Source organism: Scyliorhinus canicula, chromosome 13 (assembly GCF_902713615.1).
Source record: "Scyliorhinus canicula chromosome 13, sScyCan1.1, whole genome shotgun sequence".
Classification (NCBI taxonomy): Eukaryota; Metazoa; Chordata; class Chondrichthyes; order Carcharhiniformes; family Scyliorhinidae; genus Scyliorhinus; species Scyliorhinus canicula.
Window position 1 is genome coordinate 81,067,628 of NC_052158.1, and position 23,943 is coordinate 81,091,570.

General features: G+C 49.2%; 1 protein-coding gene across 1 annotated transcript in view; it reads right to left on the reverse strand.

The window, feature by feature from the left end:
• LOC119976095 (pinopsin-like) overlaps positions 1-23,943 on the reverse strand; it is an 89,859-nt gene that overhangs the window by 26,738 nt on the left and 39,178 nt on the right. Inside the window, exon 3 of the mRNA XM_038816250.1 lies at positions 2,363-2,593. Coding sequence (XP_038672178.1) covers positions 2,363-2,593 — 231 coding nt within the window. The remainder of the gene's footprint in view (positions 1-2,362; positions 2,594-23,943) is intronic.

A 23,943-nucleotide genomic window follows, 5' to 3' on the forward strand; every position in this document is an offset into this window, starting at 1 on the left:
GTGCATTAATCTAGCATCTTTGATGCAGCAAAACATCCCAAGGAGCTTCAGAGGAGTGGTGTCAAACAAAACCTGACCCACCAAGCCCCAAAAAGAGATGTTAGGGCAGATGAACAAACGTTTGGCCAAAGAGTTAGGTTTCAAGGAGCATCTTGAAGGAGGAAAGAGAGGGCGAGATGTTTAGGGAGGGAATTCCAGTCCGTTGGAGCTAGGCAGCTTCTTACATGTCCGCCAACGGTGGGTCATTAAAATCGGGAATGTTAAGGAGGCCAGAATTAGAGGAGCAATATGCCAGGAATTTGGAGGGCTGAATGAGATTAGAGAGATAGGGATGCCAAAGTCATGAAAGCAAGGATAAGAATGTTAAAATCTGGAACCAGTGCAGGTCAGTGAGTGTAGAGATGATGGGTGAATGGGGCATGCTGTGAATTAAGATGCAGGCAGCAGAGGTTTGGAAAAGTTTCAATCTATGGAGGGTGGGAAATGGGAAGCCAGCCAAATATGCTTTGGAATTACCACATCCTGAGATAAAAATGGTACAAAAAAACTATTCAAAGGTCAGATTCTGATATAAGTTGCAGTCAAAGGAAGGCATCTTTACCTTGCACACGGTCACAACGGCAGTTTGGAATCCACCCATTTCCACTCCACAGCAAAGACTGATATTATAAGTAATTACAGTAGAATTGGCCTCTTGATTTGTGGGTCTGTAATTCATTCTGCTGTCAGGGTATGAAAGTTAATTTTGACAATTTGGATGCAGGAATGTGACTTTTCCCTGCAGAACTATGTTAGGAAAACAAAGGTAGTTTTAAGGGGTTTACATTTGTATTGGTAAACATTAGAAATAAGGTATAGTTTTAAGTGGGACTAATTTCATGTTTCTGTGGGAGGAAGGGCAAAACCTATAGTTAGATTCATGCTGGACAAAGGTGTTTATATGTTTGGAGTTGGTTTCAATTCCAACTGTGATTCTATCGTGCTTAGAGAGAGTTACGACATGAAGAGTAAACAGAAGTAGCAGTTATTGCTTAGCAATACTTTAAGGTAGAAAGGCTTTTTATTCTTAGTTTAGTTGAATTTGTTTGAAGTTCAAGATAAGACACCGGGGAGTGAACATCTCTCAAACCTGCCAGCAAAAGCACTGTGCAGAACCAGGGAGCTCCAAAGAGGCAGGCTTCCAAAGAACCAGATGCAGCCAGATAACCAGGGAATTGGAACATAAAGAATGTCTTCAGAAGACTGAAGTTAAGTGAATGGAGACAATCAAATCAAAAGTTGGGTGCCATTGTTTTTAGAGTCTGGGAATTGAGAGTAAAGCAATTGTGAACAGCTGGCACTGCAGTCAAGACAAAGAATTAAAAAAAAAAGTTACAGTACCCAATTCACTTTTTTTTACAATTAAGGGGCAATTTAACGTAGCCAATCCTCCTACCCTGCCTATCATTGGGTTGTGAGGATGAGACCTACACAGACATGGGGAGAATGTGAAATCTCCACACAGACAGTGACCCAGGTGCAGGATTGAACCCAAGTCCTCAGCACCGTAAGGTACCAGTACTAACCACCATGCCGCCTAAGACAAAGAAATCTTGAAGGAAAAGTACCCTTGTGCAGGGTAGGCAAATTGGTCATGCTCATTTGCCCCCTAATTGGATGGCACAGTAGCACAGTGGTTAGCACTGCTACTTCACAGTCTCACAGTCCCAGGTTTGATTTCCTGGCTTTGGTCACTGTCTGTGTGGAGTCTGCACATTCTCCCCTTGTCTGCGTGGGTTTCCTCCGGGTCCTCCGGTTTCCTCCCACAAGTCCTGATAGACATGCTGTTAGATAATTTGGACATTCAGAATTCTCTCTCTGTGTACCCGAACAGGTGCCGGAATGTGGCGACTAGGGGCTTCTCACAGTAACTTCTTGGCAGTGTTTAAGTAAAACCTACTGTGACAATAAAGGTTATTATTATTCTAAAATTGGAAAAAAGTAATTGGGTACTCTAAATTTATTTTAAAAAACTTATCAGTGACTCTGTACTTTACTGTTTCATGAAATAAAACATAAGTTACGTGACGGGATTCTTGGGTGCGATCCTCCGCTTCGCTGGCAGCGCGCCTGCGGATTTGCTGACGGCGTGGGGGTGCCCACAACGGACAAGCCCATTGACCGGCTGCTGGGACGGAGGGTCCTGCTGCCGGCGGGGGCATGCCACACCAGCAAACGGGTTTGGCAGGACTGAAAATGCCGCTCCTTTGAGCCAGCATTCCATTCTGGGATCTTCTCGACCAGTTAAAAAGCCAACTCGGATCGTAACACCTGCATTAAAGAAGTGTCAATTATATATTTAAAATCTTCAAATGCATCTTACCTGTTTGTTCAGAAATCCATAGATAATGGGGTTGTAGACAGTACTGCTCTTTGCAAGGACTGATGGGATAATACTGGCAGTTGGTGAGACCAAGCCAGGATGTCCAAAGGTAGCTACGAGTGCTACAATTCCATAAGGCAACCAGCAGAGCAGGAAGCAGACCACCATTAACGTCACCATGAGCAGCACCCTGTGCTCCCTTGCATGTCCTATGGAAGGGCTGCCCCTCGCCTGTTGAGACAAAATGTAGGGGAAAGATAGCTGAAGGATATAAAGAGTTCAGATGCAATACAAAATCTATTTAAAAGTAAGCTGGAGCTTGACACAGGCCTGCCATTGATTTGTCGGAGGAAACTAGAGCATCCAGAGAAAACCCACACCGACACGGGGAGAACGTGCAGACTCCCTAGTCTCCGGTCCTGCACCACCTGCCTTAGCTGTCTCCTCGCCGCTTACCAGCGGGAGCTTGCAAACATAGAACATAGAACAGTACAGCACAGAACAGGCCCTTCGGCCCTCGATGTTGTGCCGAGCAATGATCACCCTATACCCGTAGCCCAACAACCCCCCCCCCTTAACCTTTACTTTTTAGGACACTACGGGCAATTTAGCATGGCCAATCCACCTAACCCGCACATCTTTGGATTGTGAGAGGAAACCAGAGCACCCAGAGGAAACCCATGCACACACGGGGAGGACGTGCAGACTCCGCACAGACAGTGACCCAGCCGGGAATCGAACCTGGGACCCTGGAGCTGTGAAGCATTTATGCTAACCACCATGCTACCGTACTGCCCTAAACAACTGATATGCATTCATTAGAATGCGATTAACGGGCTGGAAGACGGTATCCTCCCCTCCCCACCACTCCTCCCTGTAGCCATCTCAGATGGCCACCTGCAAAGGACCATGGGAATTATGGCCAACCCAGGACTCAGACAGACTCAGAGACTGTGTGTGGATTTGCAACCCAGATAGCTAGATGCGATCAAAACCCCCGCTCGTTTGCATTCTAATGGTTCATTTCCCCAGAACAAAAGGACTCTACTTATGTAACCGATACAGATACAGACTAATCTGCGCCACTCCTTTTACTCAGGGAGCCCAGGGACCCGACGGGGTCAGAGAATCCCGCCCCTTAAAATTATATCTATTAAGAAGAAGCATGGGCGGTATTCTCCGATCCCCCCCCCCCCCCCCCCCCACCCCCCCGCCGGCCAGGTCGGAGAATTGCTGGGGGGCGGCGTGAATCCAGCCCCCGCCGGCTGACGAATTCTCCGGCGCCGGAGACGAATTCTCCGGCGCCGGAGATTTGGTGAGGGCGGGGAATCGCGCTACACAGGTCGGTGGCCGATGATAGCGCCCCCCCCCCCCCCCCCCCCCCCCCCCGGCGATACTCCGGTGCAAGTTGGGCTGAGTGGCCGCCCGTTTTCGGACAGTCCCGCCGGCGTATATTACACAAGGTATTTACCGGTGAGACCTGACGGCCCAGGCGGCCTCTGGGGTTCTCGAGGGAGGGGAGGGTGGGGGGGGGGGGGGGGTCTGGCCCCAGAAGTTGCCCCCACTGTGGCCTGGCCCGCGATCGGGGCCCACTGATCGGATCTGTGCAGTGGGGGCACTCTGTTCTTCCGCACCGGCAGCTGTAGCGGTCCGCCATTGCCTGTCCAGAGCTGAAGCCTCTGCGAATGCGCTGGGATGACGCCAGCACATGTTGGCGCTCCTGCGCATGCGCCAACTCACGCCGGCCAGCTGAGGCCCTTCGGCGCTGTTTGGAGTGGCGCCAAGCCCCTTCCCTGCCAGCTTGCGCGGCGCAAACTACTCTGGGACCCGCCTAGCACCTGAAGGTGCACCTTTGGGGCGGCCCGACACAGGAGTGGTTCATGTCACTCCTTCCCGCCGGAGTTGGCCGCCCCGCCAGTAATGGCGGTAATGGCAGAATCCCTCCCCAGGTGTCACAAGCAAGCCCAACATTTATCACTCATCCTAACTACTCTTGAGAAAATGTAGACTGTAGGCTCTGGGGAGGAAAATCTTTTGGCTGATCAACAGTGAAAGACCAGCAATATATTTTTCAAGTCAGGTGCCAGTTTAGCTCACATGGCTAGACAGCTAATTCATGATGCAGAACAAGGCCAACAGCATGGGTTCAATTCCTGAGGTTATTCATAAAGGCTCCACCTTCTCAACTTTGCCTACTTGAGGTGTGGTGATCCTCTGGTTAAATCACCACCAGACAGCTCTCCCCACCTATGTGCCCATCTTTGGTGAATTGCAATATTGAAAGAATGTATCCTTCTTACTGTTTCTTTATTGTGAATGCTTGTTGGCTTTGGTTGAGGCAATGTGCTCAGATCACGCCTGACATTCTTTTTGATTTCCTGCCAAAGACTGCTCCACCTGCACTTGCTCAGGTGCAGATCTGGGCATTGGGACATAAAGCAGTGTGTAGGGTACCAGCTGAGGGAGGGGGCAATGGGGTGAGAAATGGAAGTGTTTGGAATGGAATTCCCACTTCAATGTCCCCTTTTCAACACACAGCTGGATTCTCCGATCCCCAGCCGCGTGTTTCTCGTTGGCGCGCTGTTCGCTTGCGGCGGGATTCTCCTTCTCAATGAAAGTCCCAGGTTAGCAATCAGTGTCTAGCTGAGCAGCTTGCACAATCCAGACTTCCCACATGGCTTGCTCTGCCATCAGTACTGCCCATGTCCATCTGTCATTTGTAAATCACCAGCTGCGAACCTAACTAACTCCCCAACGTGGACCCACTGAAGAGCGAACATTTGTTTTGGTGTGTGATTGTCCATCCTGTCATGCTGCATCTCCAGAGAGAACGAGGTCTTCTGAGGAATCATCTTGATTTCTGTTTTTGTCACCTGCTGTACACATGCAGGAATTGCTAGGCAAAAGGCAGGGAGGTCTACTCTGTTTCCCAACCGTGTGTTTCTCAGTGGCATTCCCTCTTCCCGCCGCTTGGATTTCCCATTGAAGCCACCCCATGCCACCAGGAAACCCATGGGCGGGGATGCGCTGCCAGTGGGAAAAGAGAATTCCAGCAGCCAGAGAATTCCAGTCATAGTCTTGAGAATGACCAGACTCAATCTTCTCACAGTTAATTTTTTGATGAGATTAAGTCATCATAGGTGGGTCTGAGACATTTGACACTCTGTCACAAACTATCTGCGAGCTTCATGAATCAATTTGTATCTTCAAGGGTCTCCTCCTCTGCATCAGTGAGCTGGACTATATATGGTTGTGAATCCCCAGACCTCTCCGTTCCCCGCATTTTGTTGTCTCTTCTGAAAGAGGGAGCGAAGTAGACCAGCGAGTGGGTGAAGTTGAGTTATTCAGCCGATAGTTGAAGCACATTCTGTGAGGGTGCCCATGAAACATATATACCACATTGCAAAAATAAATGGGGAGGTGATGGTGAAAGTGAAGGCTGGGTGCTGCATATTCCCTGACCTGCTCAAGCAGGTAAACTGTTGCTTGCATTCAATCCAAGGCTGGCCTTGGTCCTGTTCTTCATCCCCTCAGCTATTTCCAAACAGGCTTTCCTGTGGGAGAGAGCAGCCATTTTTGTCTTCCCATTGATGTGAATGAGTATGTCCTGCCTGCTGCTGACAGCACCTAGCAGTAATTCCAGACATGCGTCACTCAATTTAGGCTCCAATCGGTGAGTTGACATCCATCATTTTCCCACACAATTCCAAACCCGAACCTCACTTCCCTGACTCCAACATGTGTGGAAGTCACCTTCAGCTTAATATCCGGGCCTGTGCATTTCAAACATGATGTTGGTCGATCATTCCCCACCTTCAACAAGGCCTGATCATCATTGAGAATTAAAACCTGAAACATCTGATACATTAACTTTGTTCTGACATTTTGATCTATGGAATGAAATTTGAATGCACCATTTCATCTTTCCCTTTGATTCATCTAGAATCTGCTTTGTCACGATTCTGCTGTGTTTGAAATGGTAGATCAAGAAAAGGGACATTTATATCCCGGGGCTATTCTCAGAATCTTCATCTCAATGGCTTTAGGCTCGATAAGGGGCAACCTTATGCCAGTGTTTTTCAAACTTTTTTTCCGGGCTCCCGTTTTTATCAACCGGCCAACTCCAGGACCAATGCCGGCTGAACGTCGTGACCCACACAGGCCGGCCTTCGTGAACCACCATTTTCGCTTTCCTTTAATTATCATCATAGTATCAGAATTTACAGTGCAGAGGAAGGCTATTGGGCCCTTCGAGTCCGCACCAGAAAGACCAACCCACCTGAGCCCATACCTGCACCTCACAACCCACTAACCCCACCTAACCTTTTTGAACACTATGGGCAATTTAGTATGGTCAATCCACCTAACCGGCACACCTTTGGACTATGGGAGGAAACCCACGCAGACAGGGGTAGAACATGCAAACTCTGCACAGACAGTGACCCAAGTCAGGAATCGAACCTGGGACCCTGGAGCTGTGAGGCAACTGTGCTAACCACTGTCCTAACGTGCTGCCCTATGCGACAGGTGAGCCTGCTTGGTCCCCACAATCTCACCTGCTTTGTCATTCAATGTTACATTTCTGCATGGATTGTTCATCAGAGTTCCTGGAGCTCGCACCAGCATTGCTTTGATCTGTTGTGGACTCTGCTGTGCCACACGCCCCAGCAGAATTAATTGTGAGATCCTGGCCTGTTTGTATCTCTGGCTCTCTCTTCCTTATTACAAAATGCTCGATTTGAAATTTTAGAGTCCTATTGGTTGTTTGCTGCTGACAAAATGGAGGAATTGCAATCGCGCCCAGAGCACGTGACTTCAGTGTTCGGGGCACGTGACCTATTCTCTGCCTCGCATCAGGCAGAAAGACTGCATTGTATTAAAAAAAAGTCTTCTCCTGGGTCAGCGCACTGATGTCAGGAAGAAGTAGTGTTTCTTGCTGGGCTCCAGGCCTGCGCACGGATGAGCGGGCACGCAAGCGCAGCTCACCCACATTCTGAAAGCCAGTCGTGGCCATCATTTTTAAAGCTGGTCGTAGCCGGCATTTTTAAAAGCTAGGTGCTGCAGCCATTGTGCATTAATTCCTGTGTTCGGGAACGCTGCGATGGATGGCTCCGCGACCCACCTGACACCCACCCGCGACCCTGACTTGGAAAATGACTGCCTTATGCAACATGCCAGCAAGTGTTAATCAGGTAACCATTTCTGTAAGGTGTGAATATGCTGAAAGTGGTACATGGGGGTCGTTACCTCAGTTGCTTATTATTGCTAGGGTGTGATGCAGAATGATGCCAATGGCACGGGTTTATTCCCCAAAACTGCTGTGGGGCCTGCTTCCTTGCCTTGCCCACACTGTGGAGTGGTGACTCCCAAACTATACAATCCAATGGTCCCTCTCTATGGTCCTTTGTGGACGATGGCTAATTACCATGTGAGAGCAGGAATTGGGTTGGTAGTGGTGCTCACCACAGTCAGATTGCAAGCTGACATTCATAAAGAATATGATGAGGTACAGATTTCCACTGAGGACGTACTGTAGTGTGGAGAGAAAACGTTGCTCCTCGAGTAAGAATATACATGGAAAATAACTTGTTAAATTTGCAGGCTGCTAATCTGCAAATGTAAGATCAGTTTATGCTACTTTGTTAGTGTAATATTTTGGAAGGAGTGGTGATTACCAAGCAGAGTAACTATGGGCGTGGACACATACCATAAAAGTTAAACTATTGAAATTACAGCACCATAAAGGAGTTCTTTAGCACAGTCCATTATAAGGTGGGCAGCACGGTAGCATTGTGGATAGCACAATTGCTTCACAGGTTCCAGGTTCGATTCCGGCTTGGGTCACTGTCTGTGCGGAGTCTGCACATCCTCCCCGTGTGTGCGTGGGTTTCCTCCGGGTGCTCCGGTTTCCTCCCACAGTCCAAAGATGTGCAGGTTAGGTGGATTGGCCATGATAAATTGCCCTTAGAGTCCAAAATTGCCCTTAGTGTTGGGTGGAGTTACTGGGTTATGGGGATAGGGTGGAGGTGTTGACTTTGGGTAGGGTGCTCTTTCCAAGAGTCGGTGCAGACTTGATGGGCCGAATGGCCTCCTTCTGCACTGTAAATTCTATGATAAAGGTCAGTCTGTCAGGGGATTTCCTCTCCCTTTTGGAAGGACGCAGTTCAACAGGAGGTGCCTCATCCCAAAATTTGTAGCGTGTACCAAATCATCCACTGAATGTTCTCTCAGGCTTTGTAGTGTCAAACTACAGGTGGTGAAGCTTTGCCTTAGCTTTTCCACTGCTGCCAAAGAAGTCGTGGACTTCATTCTATAGATGTCTAGCTATTTTAAGTGTGCATCCACCAGAAGTAGGAACATGGTGCCTATGAATGGGCCAGTAAAATCAACATGGAGTCGCATCCATGGCCTACTGGCCACTGTCATGGGTGCACTGGGCCTGCTGCTCGTAACCTTTGTTGTACCTGGCATTGATCGCAGTGTTAAACTATACTTTCTATGTTTGTGTCTAACCTGGGCCACCATCCGTAACTGTGAGCCAACATTTTCATTTTGGACATCTCAGAGTTAACACTGTCCACTTCCTCCAATAATAACTTCCTGCCAGGTTTGGGAGGACCACCCTCTCTCCCCACAGGAGGACCCTTCTCAGTTCAGTTCATAATTCCTTATTTGAAAGGGTTCAGTTGTTCAGACATTCCCTGGTAACACCAAGCATGAAGAACCATGGGCGGGATTCTCCATTGGCTGACGCCGAAATCACAGAACGTAATTGGGCGCGGAATAGATTCCGACGCCAAAATCACGCGGGTGCTGATTTGACGCCAAATCGCAATTTTCCATCACCTCGACAGCGGCGTTTGTGCGGTCCGGATCGCACGTACAGTAAACACCGTTTGCATGTCATCAGCAGGCCTGCTATTCTCAGGGGTCTCTGAGATTTCCCGCCTCCGATGGGCTGAGTTCCTGACAGCGCGGCTCATTTGTGCTTTTAAAAATTGTGAAATCGCCGTTGTGGTACGGAAAGTGCCCAACATCATAATAATCTTTTTATTGCCACAAGTATACTTACATTAACACTGCAATGAAGTTACTTTGAAAAGCCCCTAGTCGCCACGTTCTGGCGTCTGTTCGGGTACACAGAGGCAGAATTCAGAATTCCCAGCTGGTATGGGAATTGAACCCACACTGCTGGTCTTGTTCTGCATTACAAACCAGCTGTCTAGCCCACTGAGCTAAACCAGCCCTATACCACCATAGTTTGCTGACAGGTGCGCCGCTGGCCGGGGGGGGGGCTTCTGCCAGGGCCAGAAGGAGTAGCAGGGGGTGGCCAGGAGGTGGGCTGTGGGGTCAGGATGGACGGTACGGAATACCATTGCCGCAGCTGGAAAGGCAGCCATGCAGCTGTGCCCGCCGCTTAGTGCCATGGGTCATATAGATATCCCCCAGGCAACCCCGTCAGTACCCTCTGGCTCCAGCCAACCCATCAACTGTATGGGTGCGTTCCAACACAACCATTGCCATCTTGTTGGCTGGAATTACTGTGTGTGGGGGAGTGTAATGTGTAAGTGCAGCTGCAGCTTGTCAGCCTCCAGAGTGTCAATCACGGACCCGGTGAATCCCGCACCATTTTTGATAGAATTGATTGTGTTCCATGTGGCACCGGTGCTAGCCCCTGCACAGTCACTGAATCGATCCAGGTTCAGCACCAGTTTTGCTGTCGTGATAGTCCAAGTGCGGGATTCTCTAACAATGGGGCTATGTCCCCATGCCGACGTGAAAAGCGGTGCCAACTACTCCGGTGCCAACTGTCCCCTTCCTTGGGGGCTAGGTTGGTGCCAGAGTAGTCCCTGCAGCTCCAGCCGGCGCGAAACGGTCGGCGCGAGTTCGTGCATGCACGGAACGATCGGCGTGATTCCACGCATGCACGCTACGGCCGGCGTATTTCCGCACATGCGCGGGGGTGCCCTTCTTCGTGCCGGCCCCAGGGCAATACAGCGGAGCCCTACAGGGTCCCGGTGTGGAGTAAAATAGGCCCCCACAGAACCAGCCTGCCCACTGACCGATTATGGGCCAGGCCACCGTGCCCCTCCCCACCCCCCGGGGTCAGATCCCCCTGCACCCCCACCCCCCTCCAGTACGTCCCCCGGGGTCAGATCCCCCCCCCGCATGCCCCCCCTCCAGTACGTCCCCCGGGGTCAGATCCCCCCCGCACGCCCCCCCCTCCAGTACGTCCCCCGGGGTCAGATCCCCCCCCCGCATGCCCCCCTCCAGTACGTCCCCCGGGGTCAGATCCCCCCCGCACGCCCCCCCCTCCAGTACGTCCCCCGGGGTCAGATGCCCCCCGCACGCCCCCCCCCCCCCCCCCTCCAGTACGTCCCCCGGGGTCAGATCCCCCCCGCACGCCCCCCCCTCCACTATGTCCCCCGGGGTCAGATGCCCCCCGCACCCCCCCCCCCCCCCCCTCCAGTACGTCCCCCGGGGTCAGATCCCCCCGCACGCCCCCCCTCCAGTATGTCACCTGCAGACTCACATTCCAGGTCGCGCCGTGTGCTACTTGAGTAACCCACGCCGGCGGGACTGGGCCAAACTCGTCGCCCACTCGGCCCATCGGGGCCCAGAGAATTGCCGGGGGGGCCGAGAATCGGCATTGGAGAATGGGGAAGCTGGCATCGGGGTGTGATTCTCGCTTCCCCCCGAGCTTCTCCGACCTGCCGCCAGGTTGGAGAATCCCGGCCCATGAATCCTGCCCCGACGTCACCACAGTCTCAGGAATGGAGAATCCAGCCCCATTGGGTTACGGGGGTAGGGTAGATACGTGGGCTTCAGTAGGGTGCTCTTTGTAAGGGACAGTGCAGACTCGATGGACCGAATGGCCTCCTTCTGCACTGTAAATTCTATGATCCTACGATCTAATGAAAATCTGCATTTTAAGTGAGACAGCTAGTCTCACTCTAATGTGCATATTCCTGAGTTACCTGAGGCGTGGCACCTTTGCCTCAGAGACCTTGGGCGAGCACAGTTCAGTACTGGTCTCTATAAATGGAAACTAGATGAAATGGCACCTGTGGGGGTTTCCCAGGGGATCGGAGGCCCCAGGTGCATGCCCTTTGGACAGGGTGGGACCCTGACACTGCAGGAACTGCCAGCCTGTCCTTGCCCATTGGCACAGTCAGGTTGACAGTGTCAAGGTGCCAAGCTGGCATTTTGTATGCACTGGTGATCAGGCTGGGGGTGTTGGGGAAGGTGCAGGGGGTCCCAGTCCCAGGGACCTTCCTACAGTGCATTGGGGCTTTGAGGGGTATGGGATTACTTTGAGGGTCTTGGAGGCCATACGATATTTAAAAATGGAGTCCCAATCTCCCGCTACATTGAGGAGTTCCAGCGAGTGGAGCTCCTCAGCGCACAAAATGGGACTATGTGCAGCCTCACCTCGACCACGTGATCCACGCTGAGGCCCCTTGTCGAACGCAAGTGCCAATTTATAGCTTTGTGTTTCTAGGTGCGGCGATCGCCAGGAAACAGGCGGCTAAACGCACTCACTATGGGACTTCTTTCCGTTTTAGTAAAATAGCAACCCAGTTTTCTGACTGAGCCTGACACCCAAATTCTGTAAGATTCCATCCTTTAAACAGAAGCCAGGCACATTAAAGAGACATTGTTTACTTTCTCTGAGGCCCCGTGACAATCAACGACCCCAGCCCATAATTATGCATTTTTACAACTTCAAAGATTAGCAAAAGGTGATGGGTCAGCCAGATAACTTGGGACCATGCTCGATGATGGGCTCGATAAATGAGGGGCTGGTTTAGCTCACCAGGCTGAATCTCTGGCTTTTAAAGCAGACCAAGCAGGCCAGCAGCACGGTTCGATTCCAGTACCAGCATCCCCGGACAGGCGCCGGAATGTGGCGACTAGGGGCTTTTCACAGTAACTTCATTGAAGCCTACTCGTGACAATAAGTGATTTTCATTTCATTTTTTCATAAAGGTCTCATTCTGTGAAGGTGTTCAGTAGCAATAAACAGTGATGCAATGTTTTTGACAAAGTTGGAAGGCGTCTAAAGTCCATCGGAGCACAGTATGCCCCACTGTACCCTGACATCTAAAGCCATGGCTTTTGTGCATTCCGTGGAAGACAATGGACTGGATTGTCCATTTTGGTTCCGCCCAACTACCACAGCTAGTGAGGATGGAAAATTTGTCCGCGCCATTCGCTGGAGGCAAGATTCTCTCTTTAATTAAGTAGCTGAGTTAGTCAATGAGTGACTGAGTGAAAGAGTGAGTGAGTGATTAGGTGCGTGAGGGTAGATTTGTGGTTGAGGTGGGTACATGGTTGGGGTAAGGTTAAATAATAAATATTCACTTATTGTCATGAGTAGGCTTCAATGAAGTTACTGTGGAAAGCCTCTGGTCGCCACACCACCAGCCAATTTTCCATCAGCCAGTAGAGGTTGGCATTTGGTCTGAGGGGAGGGGTTAGTCGGGTCAGGTTAGAAGGTCACAGTGTAGTTGGGTCTGGTCAGCTTGGGGGTTTAATTGTGGGGGTTGGATTGTGATAGCCGTTGAGTTACACTGGCTAACCATTAAGTTAGACCAGGTATTAAGCAGTGTATGAATAATAATCTTTATCAGTGTGACAAGTAGCCTTACACCAACACTCCAATAACGTTACTGTGAAAATCCCCTAATCGCCACACTCCGCTGCCTGCTCGGGTACACTGAGGGAGAATTCAGAATGTCCAACTCACCTAACAGCATGTCTTTCGGGATTTGTGGGAGGAAACCCAAAGGATATCCACGCAGACACGGGCGAACATGCAGACTGCACATGGGCAGTGACCTAAGACAGGAATCGAACCCGGGTCCTTGATGCTGTGAAACAACAGTGCTAACCACTGTGCTACCCTCCCAACATTTCCAGGGTAAGGATGCAGGTAGGTCCTCCAGATCCATGCCCTAATCTTAGGGGTGGCGACATTCACAGAGGGTCCCAGGCAGCGGAAACAGCCCATTGGACGTTTAACCTTCCTAGGCAATTTCCACATATATCTGTACGTCAGGACATCTCCCAACTTGCATCCCATCTCCAACGATCCGGAATCTGGATGATTTGCATCCCAGAAAGATTTTTGGTCAATGTGTCACTTCAGGAGTTGGTCGGAAAGGACCAAGTGCGAGCAAGATGCAGTTGGAGAATAATATGATTGAGTTGGAATAATATAAAAATGAATATAGATGAACAAAATGGATTTCTTTTGTCCATGGCTCATGTTCTTAGGATCTGACTGAACAATCAAGAAACTAAATGCAATACTCGAGCAGTGATGTAACTATGCGATTCTTTAGACTGCAACTGCCCCACCATTTAATAAGGTGCACTTTGATCATTTCAAAGCAAAACATGTTATGATGTGGTTGCTTCAGTTCTAAAGTTGCCCGGTTTTACTAAGAGGATTGTTCAAATACTGGCAGCGATAGAATCACTGCATGTGGACAGTTTAAAAATATCAGGTTCAATTTATACAGAAGCTCATTTATTGTACTTTCGGTGGAAGAGCTATAAGAACCTGGTTTATATGCTGTTGGGATAAATGAAGGGGGCTGAGCCCTACCACCCCTTCACCCCCCCCCCCCCCCCCCAACCAGAACTGTTGTTGACTATAGTATGCAAATGATGTGGAGATGCCGGCGTTGGACTGGGGTGAGCACAGTAAGAAGTCTTACAACACCAGGTTAAAGTCCAACAGGTTTGTTTCAAACACGAGCTTTCGGAGCACGGCTCCTTCTTCAGGTGAATCACCTGAAGAATCACCATTCACCTGAAGAAGGAGCCGTGCTCCGAAAGCTCGTGTTTGAAACAAACCTGTTGGACTTTAACCTGGTGTTGTAAGACTTCTTAGTATGCAAATAACAGTGGTGGAGAGTTTGGATCCTCTTTTTTTGCATCCGTGTTACTGGCACTTCCTGTCACATGCAAGACAATGGCAGGCTGTCGGTGTGGAGGAGAAGACCCAGAGTTCCCCAATGAAGAGAGGGATTTGCAGAATTCTACTCTCTACCTCGTCACAGAGACTTTGGAGGGAATTTTAACCCAAGAGTTGGGTTGGGTTGGTCAGGGCAGCAGGGTAGCACAAGTGGATAGCACTGTGGCTTCACAGCGCCAGGGTCCCAGATTCGATTCTCCGCTGGGTCACTGTCTGTGCGGAGTCTGCACGTTCTCCCCGTGTCTGCGTGGGTTTCCTCCGGGTGCTCCGGGAGTTTCCTCCCACAGTCCAAAGATGTGCAGGTTAGGTGGATTGGCCATGATAAATTGCCTTTAGTGATCAAAAAGGTTAGGAGGAGTTGTTGGGTTACGGGGATAGGGTGGAAGTGAGGGCTTAAGTGGGTTGGTGCAGACTCGATGGGCCGAATGGCCTCCTTCTGCACTGTATGTTCTATGTTCTATGCTAGATGGGGAGCAAGACTTGTGGATTTTATTTTTTGCAGTATAACAACCGGTCTCCAATGCGGCATCTTCTGAATTAATAAAGGGGCATTTGGTTTCTGGTGGAAGACACGCTGATGTCAGTCATTTTCTAACTGGATCAATGAAGCTGTTAGTCTTGGAAAACATTAATGAGATTTAAAAAAAAAATTATTTTCAACTTGCCTCCATATTTCATTTGATGGGAACAGGTTTCCTGAACTCATAAAAATTACCATTGAAGCAGATTGAACGGTAATTCAGGTGGGATTTAAATTTGTCGTTGCCCGATCCAAATAAAAACTCATCTATTGAAACTGGTGTTTATCAGAGAGGTTCTTGTGTGGCTGCAGCTTTATTTCAAACTTTGAAGGTTTCAGACTGACAGTATCAGCAGCAGCTTGTATTGCAGGTTGGTGATGGCTTCTGTCCCAGTGATGAATATCTACAGTGAGCAGACACTGGATTAGCCTCATTTACTGGATCCCCAGAGGTACAGTGAACCATTGGCAAGCCACTTCAAACACTAAAACAGCAACAGGGAGTTATTATAAACCGCAAGGGATATTCACCCATCAGTGTTCAGTTGCTGTGCAACCAGAAGTAGACGTTCATGCAGAACTGCACCAGATTTCCTCAGAGCTATAATCGTGCATTCATACTGAAGAGAGAATGGGGAAGTGAGAGTGAGGAATCCTAGCTGATTTCTCCTCTCTCTCCCTCTCCAATGCAGGAAACACCTGGCAGTGATCAGGAGCAAAGACCCAGCAGTCCAACACCCCGGGTCTTTTCTTTCCAGTGAGCAGACTCATCAATGACGAGGGTTTTCCCCATCCAACTTGGCTCATGGTGCCAATGAGCGGCATGGTGGCCCAGTGGTTAGCACTGATGCCTCACAGCGCCGGGGACCCGGATTTGATTCCGGCCTTGGGTGACTGCGTGGAGTTTCCACGTTCTCCCCACATCTGCGTGGGTTTCCTTCGGATGCTCTGGTTTCTTCCCACAGTCCAAAGATGTGTAGGTTAGGTGGATTGGCCATGCTAAATTTCCCCTTAGTGACCAAAGATGTCACTAAGGTTAGGTGGGGTTATGGTGTTGCATGGATTGGGTGGGGGGGGGGGGGGGGTGCCCAGCTGGAGTGCTCTTTTGGAGGGTCAATGCAGGCCTCCTTTTGCACTGCAGGGATTCAACGATTCTATGAGGTGAAGGAGTGATTCCTGACAGCACATGCTCATTTTACTGGGAAAACTATTGGAATAGATAGGTCTGGGGGCACCATGATTTACTGACTAGCTGGTGTAAACAGAATGACAGTGGTGTGCTGTGTTCTGCACAACATGCACAGCAGTGGGTGGGTTGCAGCCGGAGGAGGGTTGAGGGGCTGATATTCCCTCTCCAAAGGTCAGTGGGTAGCAACCAGAAGCAGGGGCCATGGCTGATTTTGCAACACTCCTGCCATTCACTTCCTCAGATACCTCTAACCACCCAGATTGGTCAGAGCAGTAGGTTTGTTCCTCCCATTGCTGGGAAAAGTAAATCTCTCCTGCCCTTGACTACCCCCTAGTGATGCATAATTGAAACTAGCTGCTGCTCTTTACTCAATGTCCACCATCCATTCCTGAACTCAACTAACCTCTATTTGTCGATTGTCCCTTTAAGAACAGCTGCACGCATGTTGTAGGTGCACACCACAGATGCTATTGGAGATGTAGAGCCTGGAAATCAAAATGAATTGGTACAATTGTGATGCGATCACAAATTCCAGCCCACTCAGTTTGCCTTTGGGTTTTTCCCAAGCAGTTCCAACCCTCCTCCCACTCCGATTCTGAAGCCACCTTTAGAATAATATCTTACTTGCTGGAGGCCTGCACACAGCTTTGAAGTTCCTTGCTGGGTCTTCTGCAGTCACATTCCCACAGCAGACTACTGGAATTCTTTTTGCACTGGCAAGAGCCCTCTTGATGATCAGGTTCACACTGGGAGCTTACTGTGCCGAGTGAGGCGCAAACCTGGACAATGGTTGGGGGCCTGAGGTGGGTATGGAAGAATGGGAACTCTTGACTCTAAGGAAGGATATGACTTTCTGTGCTGGATGTGTTTGAATGAGGATTAAACGCAACGTATATTGAGGAGGACTAAGCATTTACTTTTCTGAAGCAACGACACATAATGCTTTATATATAATATACATATATATATTTTTTTTTTAATGTAAGGTGGCGGTGGTGGACTATTGATTTAGAGAACCAGTATCATGCTCTGGGAACCTGGGTTTAAATCCCACCAAGGCAGGTGGTGAAATTTGAATTTCAATAAAAAAGAAATCTGGAATTACAAGTCCAATGACCATGAAACCATTGTTCATAGAATGTACAGTGCAGAAGGAGGCCATTCGGCCCATCGAATCTGCACTGGCTCTTGGAAAGAGCACCCTACCCAAGGTCAACACCTCCACCCTATCCCCATAACCGAGTAACTCCACCCAACACTAAGGGCAATTTTGGACACTAAGGGCAATTTATCATGGCCAATCCACCTAACCTGCACATCTTTGGACTGTGGGAGGAAACCGGAGCACCCGGAGGAAACCCACGCACACACGGGGAGGATGTGCAGACTCCACACAGACAGTGATCCAAGCCGGAATCGAACCTGGGACCCTGGAGCTGTGAAGCAATTGTGCTATCCACAATGCTACCGTGCTGCCCTGTTGATTGTTGTAAAGACCCACCTGGTTCACTAATGCCCTTTCGGGATGGAAATCTGCCATGCTTACCAGGATTGGCCTACATGTGACTCCAGACCAACAGCATGGTGCCAAAGTGGTTAGCACTGCTGCTTCACTGCACCAGGAACCCAGGTTTGATTCCAACCTCGGGTGACTGTCTGCATGGAGTTTGCACATTCTCCTTGTGTCTGAGTGGGTTTCCTCCGGGGGCTCTGATTTCCTCCCACAGTCCAAAGATGTGCAGGCTAGGTGGATTGATTATGCTAAATTGTCCCTAGATGGAGTTGCAGGGATAGGGGTTACATAGGGTTTGTGCAGATATGATGGGCTGAATGGCCTCCTTCTGCACTGCAGGAATTCTCTGACTCTTCAATGGCCGAGCAAACCATTTAGTTCAAGGGCACACATCCCCTGAACGAATTTTTAAAAAAATCCTCATGTCTTAATTTTAATTTGGACTTCTTGGCTGAACAATGACCGGGGCGGGATTCTCCGACCCCCCACTGGGTCGGAGAATCATCGGGGGCCGGCATCAATCCCGCCCCCACCGTGTCCCGAAGTCTCCGGCACCAGAGATTTGACAGGGGCGGGAATCGCGCTGCGCCTGTCAGCTGGCCCCCCCCCCGGCGATTCTCCGGCCCGCGATGGGCCGAAGTCCCGCCGCTGTCATGCTGGTCCCGCCGACATGGATCAAACCACCTACCTTACCGGTGGGAGCAGGTGGAGCGGGCGGACTCCGGGGTCCTGGGGGGGGGGGGGGGGGGCGCACGGGGCGATCTGGCCCTGGGGGGTGCCCCCACGGTGACCTGGCCCGCGATCGGCCTGTGCCGTGGGGGCACTCTTTTCCTTCTACCTTTGCCACAGTACTCACGATGGCGGAGGTGGGAGTGACCCCCTACCCTGCGCATGCGCGGGGATGACGTCAGCAGCCACTGACACTCCGGCGCATGCGTGGACTTCTGCCGGCCGGCGAAGTCCCTTCGGCCCCAGCTGGCGTGACGCCAAAGGCTGTTCCCGCCGGCCGGCGGGGCGCCAACCACTCCGGTGCGGGCCTAGCCCTTCAATGTTAGGGCTTGGCCGAGACTTCCGCACCTTTGGGGTGGCCCGATGCCGGAGTGGTTCATGCCACTCCAACACGCCGGGACCCCCCGCCCCGCTGGGTACGGGAGAATCTCGCCCCTTTAACGTGGATGACCCTCTGCTTCTGAGTTATTTTTCTTTGTGTCCGAGATCAACAGAAGTTACTTCACAGTTCTTCTCTGAGTGCTTATTTCATCTTGTGATATCGACATCACTGGAAAAGCAAATTTGACAGCGCCAGCTTTCAGTTCCCTGACCGACGTGAAGGAATTCCTTATTGGACTTTCACTCTGGACTCTGAAACTCGCATTAACCAATATTTATTTTCTCTGTTGTCTCTGTATGGTAAAACCTTCTTTTCCCTATCCCATGTTTTACTGTGCCTGTGCAGAGGGGCATGCATGTGTCACAGTTTTTGAATGTGTGCAATAAACTAACATCCTAATTCCGAGTTTGCTATAAGGTTATTAGTGGGAATTGGATCACACAAAAACCGACGGGTTGGGAGATACACCACCGCTTATTTAAAAAGGAACAAGCCATTGGGTGGTGAGAGGGGAAATGAATGCTGTCTGAACGGACACCTTCCTGTCCACAACAGAAATTGGGAGCTACAGTCAATGTACACCTATTTGAATTTGAGCAGAGTCCAAGTCAAAACACAAACCAAATTTGAAGTAAAAGGGTCAATTGGAAGTTCAGAGAAAAAACCTGGTGGCTGGAATGAATTTTAAAATACAGTAACTTACAAATAAGAAAATGGCAACTTTTGATGCCCAGATATTGATCATGCAAGAAAACTTGAACGGCAGAATATTAACAACCTTAAGCACAGAGCAACTGAAAGCAGTCGCTAGGTCGGTACAGTTAAAATTACACAGTAAAGTGAAGAGAAGCAAACTGATCCAGTTGCTGATAGAATTTTTGGATCCCACACAGTTGACAGAAAAGATAGATGAAGGGTTGAACCTGGATTGCAAATCCTCTCCACTAGTCACATTTGATCTGGAAAAGCCCAGAATACAGGGAAATGTTTAAGAAAGGGAAAGAGAGAAAGAGATTTCCATCTCCAAAAATTGGAAGTGGAGCTACGAGCACGAAGGGAGAGAAGCCAGATAGCTAGAAGCTGTGAGGGAAATTTTCTGTCTACTACCGCGGTAGCAACCCTATCTCCCTAACCCAGAACCTCTCGCTGAGGCCCTGAGGAAAACCAGTTAATCCCAAATTTGAAGAGACTAAATGGAGTCATTTTTTTGCCAGTTTGGAAAAAATAACAGGACAGCTAAAATGATCATCAGATATCCAGATATTTTTAATTCCAGGGCTGCTGTCAGTGGGAGCCCTAAGAGATCTATTCCAAGCTGACTCCTGATGTGTCCATGTATTATGAACAGATCAAGACTGTTATCCGCAGTGCCTAAGAGACAGACCCAGAAGTATATTGCCAGCAATTCTGTAAAGCTCGTACGAAAACCATGCAAACCTGCATGGAGTTAGAAGAGCAGAAGCAAATTGTGTTTGACTGATGGGCATGGTCTTTAAAGATCTTGCGCACCCATGAGGGATTACGTGAGGTGGTATTGTTGAAGGCGTTAAAACCGCTGAGCACACACTTGGAGGAGCAGAGAATCCTCACAGCCCAGGATACAGCCATCACTGCTGACAGCTGTGATCTCACCCATAGGCCTGGAAACTCAGGAAGACTCTCTCCAAACCTTGAGCCTTGGAAATGTGGGCAGGGCGACCTAGGTAGGAAAAACCCCACCTCATCCCGCGCTCACAAAAGAAAATACCAGTAAGAGTGTGAGATGTCCTCTTTCAACCTGAGAGGAGGGCAGCTGGAGACCGGTGTGTTTCCATTGCAGAAAAAAGGCCATCCCAGAGCTCTGGAAGTTGAGAGGAAAGTCAGTGGGTCTAACAGAGCCCCATAGGAATAATTAATAATAATAATCTTTATTAATGCCACAAGTAAGCTTACATTAACACTGCAATGAAGTTACGGTGAAAATCCCCTTGTCACCACATTCCGGTGCCTGTTCGGGTACACAGAGGGAGAATTCAGAATATCCAATTCACCGAACAAGCACATCTTTTGAGACTTGTGGGAAGAAACTAGAGCACCCGGAGGAAACCCATGCAGACACGGGGAAAATGTGCAGACTCCTCACAGACGGTGACCCAAGATGGGAATCGGACCCGAATCACTGACACAGTGAAGCAACAGTGCGAACCACTGTGCTACCATGCTGCCCTCCCCCAAAGGACACCTCAATGGGTACTGCAGCAGAGCAGGAAGGGACCCTCACAGCTGGATCTAGGTCCCTTGAGGGCATGACACTAGGTGCGTCCAAGTCGAATCAACTCGCAGAGTGCTTTCGGAGTTTACTCCTATCAGGAACAGTGTTCCCCGTACCCACCCTAGATGTGAGCAAATCCATTGTATTGCTCTAGGATACAGGGACCACTCGGTCCTTAATATTGGAGGGAAACTTCCCACCGCTTGAGTCCTCCTTGAATGCCAAAGCTCTGATTAGTGGAGCGGGAAGAGGATCTGTGTTTGCGCCCCTCCACAGGGTCTACCTTGAGTGTGCCCTCATTTCAGGCTCTGTCACAATAGGAACCAACCCCGAACTACCAGTAGCAGGAATTGATTTCCTCCTCGGAAATGATTTGAACAGCAGCAAAGTGTTAGTTAGCAAAAGAGAAGGCTAACGTTAGCCAGGAGAAATCTGCAGGAGTGAAGAGTGCTGACAAATGTTCAGAGGCCCAAAAGTGTGAAATGAACCCATAACACTGGAGCGAGAACTGCTTGTATTTAACAAAGCCAAAGTCAGGTCAGAGTTAAAAGAATTCCAGGAAGGGCCAATAGAATTTAAATAGAATAGAATGCCAGAATCAAATAGGGACAAGAGAAGTCCCAGAGCAGGGAAAGAGATAGTGAGGGAGATGCCCCACATAGCCGGAGCTGTAACTTGAGGACATAAAACAAGTTAGGAGAGCACCCATTACTAAGTCTAAAGCTAAGGAGCCTCTTTATAGCAAATTTTAATAGGGACCAGGAAAGTTCCCAAATCGACCCAGAGTGAAGGTGATGCCTCACTTAGTTGGATAGCAACAGAGAGGTACAGCAAGATTTGACCATCGACTAGAATCTGGTTATTTTCCAAAAGACTTTAAATATCCTGTAGCCCTCTAAAATGGACACCAGTCTACAAAATGGAGAACTGCTAAGACTGCAGGGAAAAACAGCCATAGTAAGGACAAACAGCTTGCAGAAGCTTTCAACAGTGAGACACTCGTAGAAACCGGTTTCAAGGCAGGTGCAGAGACTCAGCCAAAGGTGCAAATAGGAAAGCGATCTGCATACTAATGAGATGATACCGGCCCAGTCCCAGATACAATAGAAACATTCTAAGTATCGATTGATACTTTCTATAGCTACCCAGCCAGAATGGCGCCAGAGAACCCAGGTCAATGACCCCTAGGAACCGCCCCCGCCATCGAGGAACGACTCCAGGATAGGGGAATTCGAATGATATCGAGACCCAATCGATACCTAGCAGGTGAAAGAGCCCGCCCCAAGGGGCACGGACCTCTAGGACCTATAAAATGAAGGTCAAGCACATGATTTGGTCTGTTGCTTCCAGACTCCGGCCTAGGCTGTTGCATCCTGACTCCGAACCCAGCCTCCAGATCCTGTCTTTCATCACCGGCCGTTGAGCATCAGCCATCTTTCAGTAAGTGCCAAAACAACGATCGCTACGTGACCCAGGCATTGCTTATACTCTTGCCGACTATTAGTGAATGAACGTGCAGTCCAGAAAGGAACAAAGGCCTTGTCCCCTGACCTTGCTGGTTCCTACTTAGATAAGTATTTAGTCGTTTAATAGTAGAAATAAGTATTAGTCTTTTAGCGTGTGCATGAGTATTTATTATATCTGTTATAATAAACACTAATTGTTTAGACTTACTGATCGGTGTTAAGACTTATTGCTTTGAACTTGATCTTGATAACTTGTGACGGTGTCTCTGTTACGGCACCTGGCGACTCCTGAGCATAGATACAGATACAGAGCCAAACCAGTGTTAAGCACATGTCCTTTAAATGGAGACGTGTTAATCACACTAACAGTAGAACGAGCAACAATCCTCCAGGAAGACTCATTCCCAAAGCAAAAAAGAAACATCAGAGCACTAACAACGGATTTCATGGAGGCACAGGTGAATCCCACTTTGAGACCTTTACTATGCAACTGACTAGCAGAGATATTCCAAGATGACTAACTCCATACTCCTCCACCTTAATGCAGAACTGTGAGGCAAACTGACAGATCAGCCCACTGCATTCAAAATGACATGTAACAACCCAGCAGGCTACATCACTGTAGCCCTGGCTGGTAGGGTATGGGAGAGGCATCTTCCATAAGGCAGTCTTCCGAACATCAAGGCCCAGAAAAGCTTGTCCATGTTCGGGAGAAGGTTACCTGCCTATTTTAGTGCCAACCCACAGTGCCTAGCAACAGTAACTGTAACAACCCAGGCGTGTTCGCACCCGAGCTAGACATTGAACCAGGCTTTGTGAAAGGGGCCAAAAACTCATTATAACAACCCCAACCACCTGACAATCAGCATGATCACAGTGCCTGGGTTTCAACAACTGAACCCACAATGACCAAGGTGAACAGGAAAGGACTCAGCAGTCCTATGATCAAAAGGTCTTGCCATCTCGGATTAAGAATCCCAGAATTTCCCTCCAGAAATCTCAGAACAGCTTGATCATTATTAACCCCTTGACTGCTAACCATCCTATAAAACCCCAGACCCTCTGAATGAATCTTTCCAGGCCACCTAAGAATTCCACATCCCAGGAAAGGTCAATGGACTGGTTGAAGTCCAATCCCAGGTTTAAACTTTAAAAATGCAGCAGAGAATTTACAGTGTGAATGGGAGAATGAATGCTGGCCGTGTTCCTTCCTGCTTTTCTTTCACAAGCTCAGATAATAAAAAGAGAAATAGAATTTTTTTTTTTCTCCCAGGGCATGAGAGCTGTGATGCAGCAGCACCTAGCACTTCTTATAGTCGACTTTAACTTTCGCTACATCCTTTATTCATAACAAGAGCAAGACCAATGGTACCTTATCACTAGGTTAAAGAAATTAAACCAACTTGTAATGTATTGCCTGCCACTAGTGACAAGTGTGGGTCATTCATTTTTAGGAGTGTTGCCTTCAGAAACAGCAGAAGCTAAAAGTGATTTAATGTTATCCATGACTATTTAAAGAATTTGGAAACAAGCCCAATCTGTCAC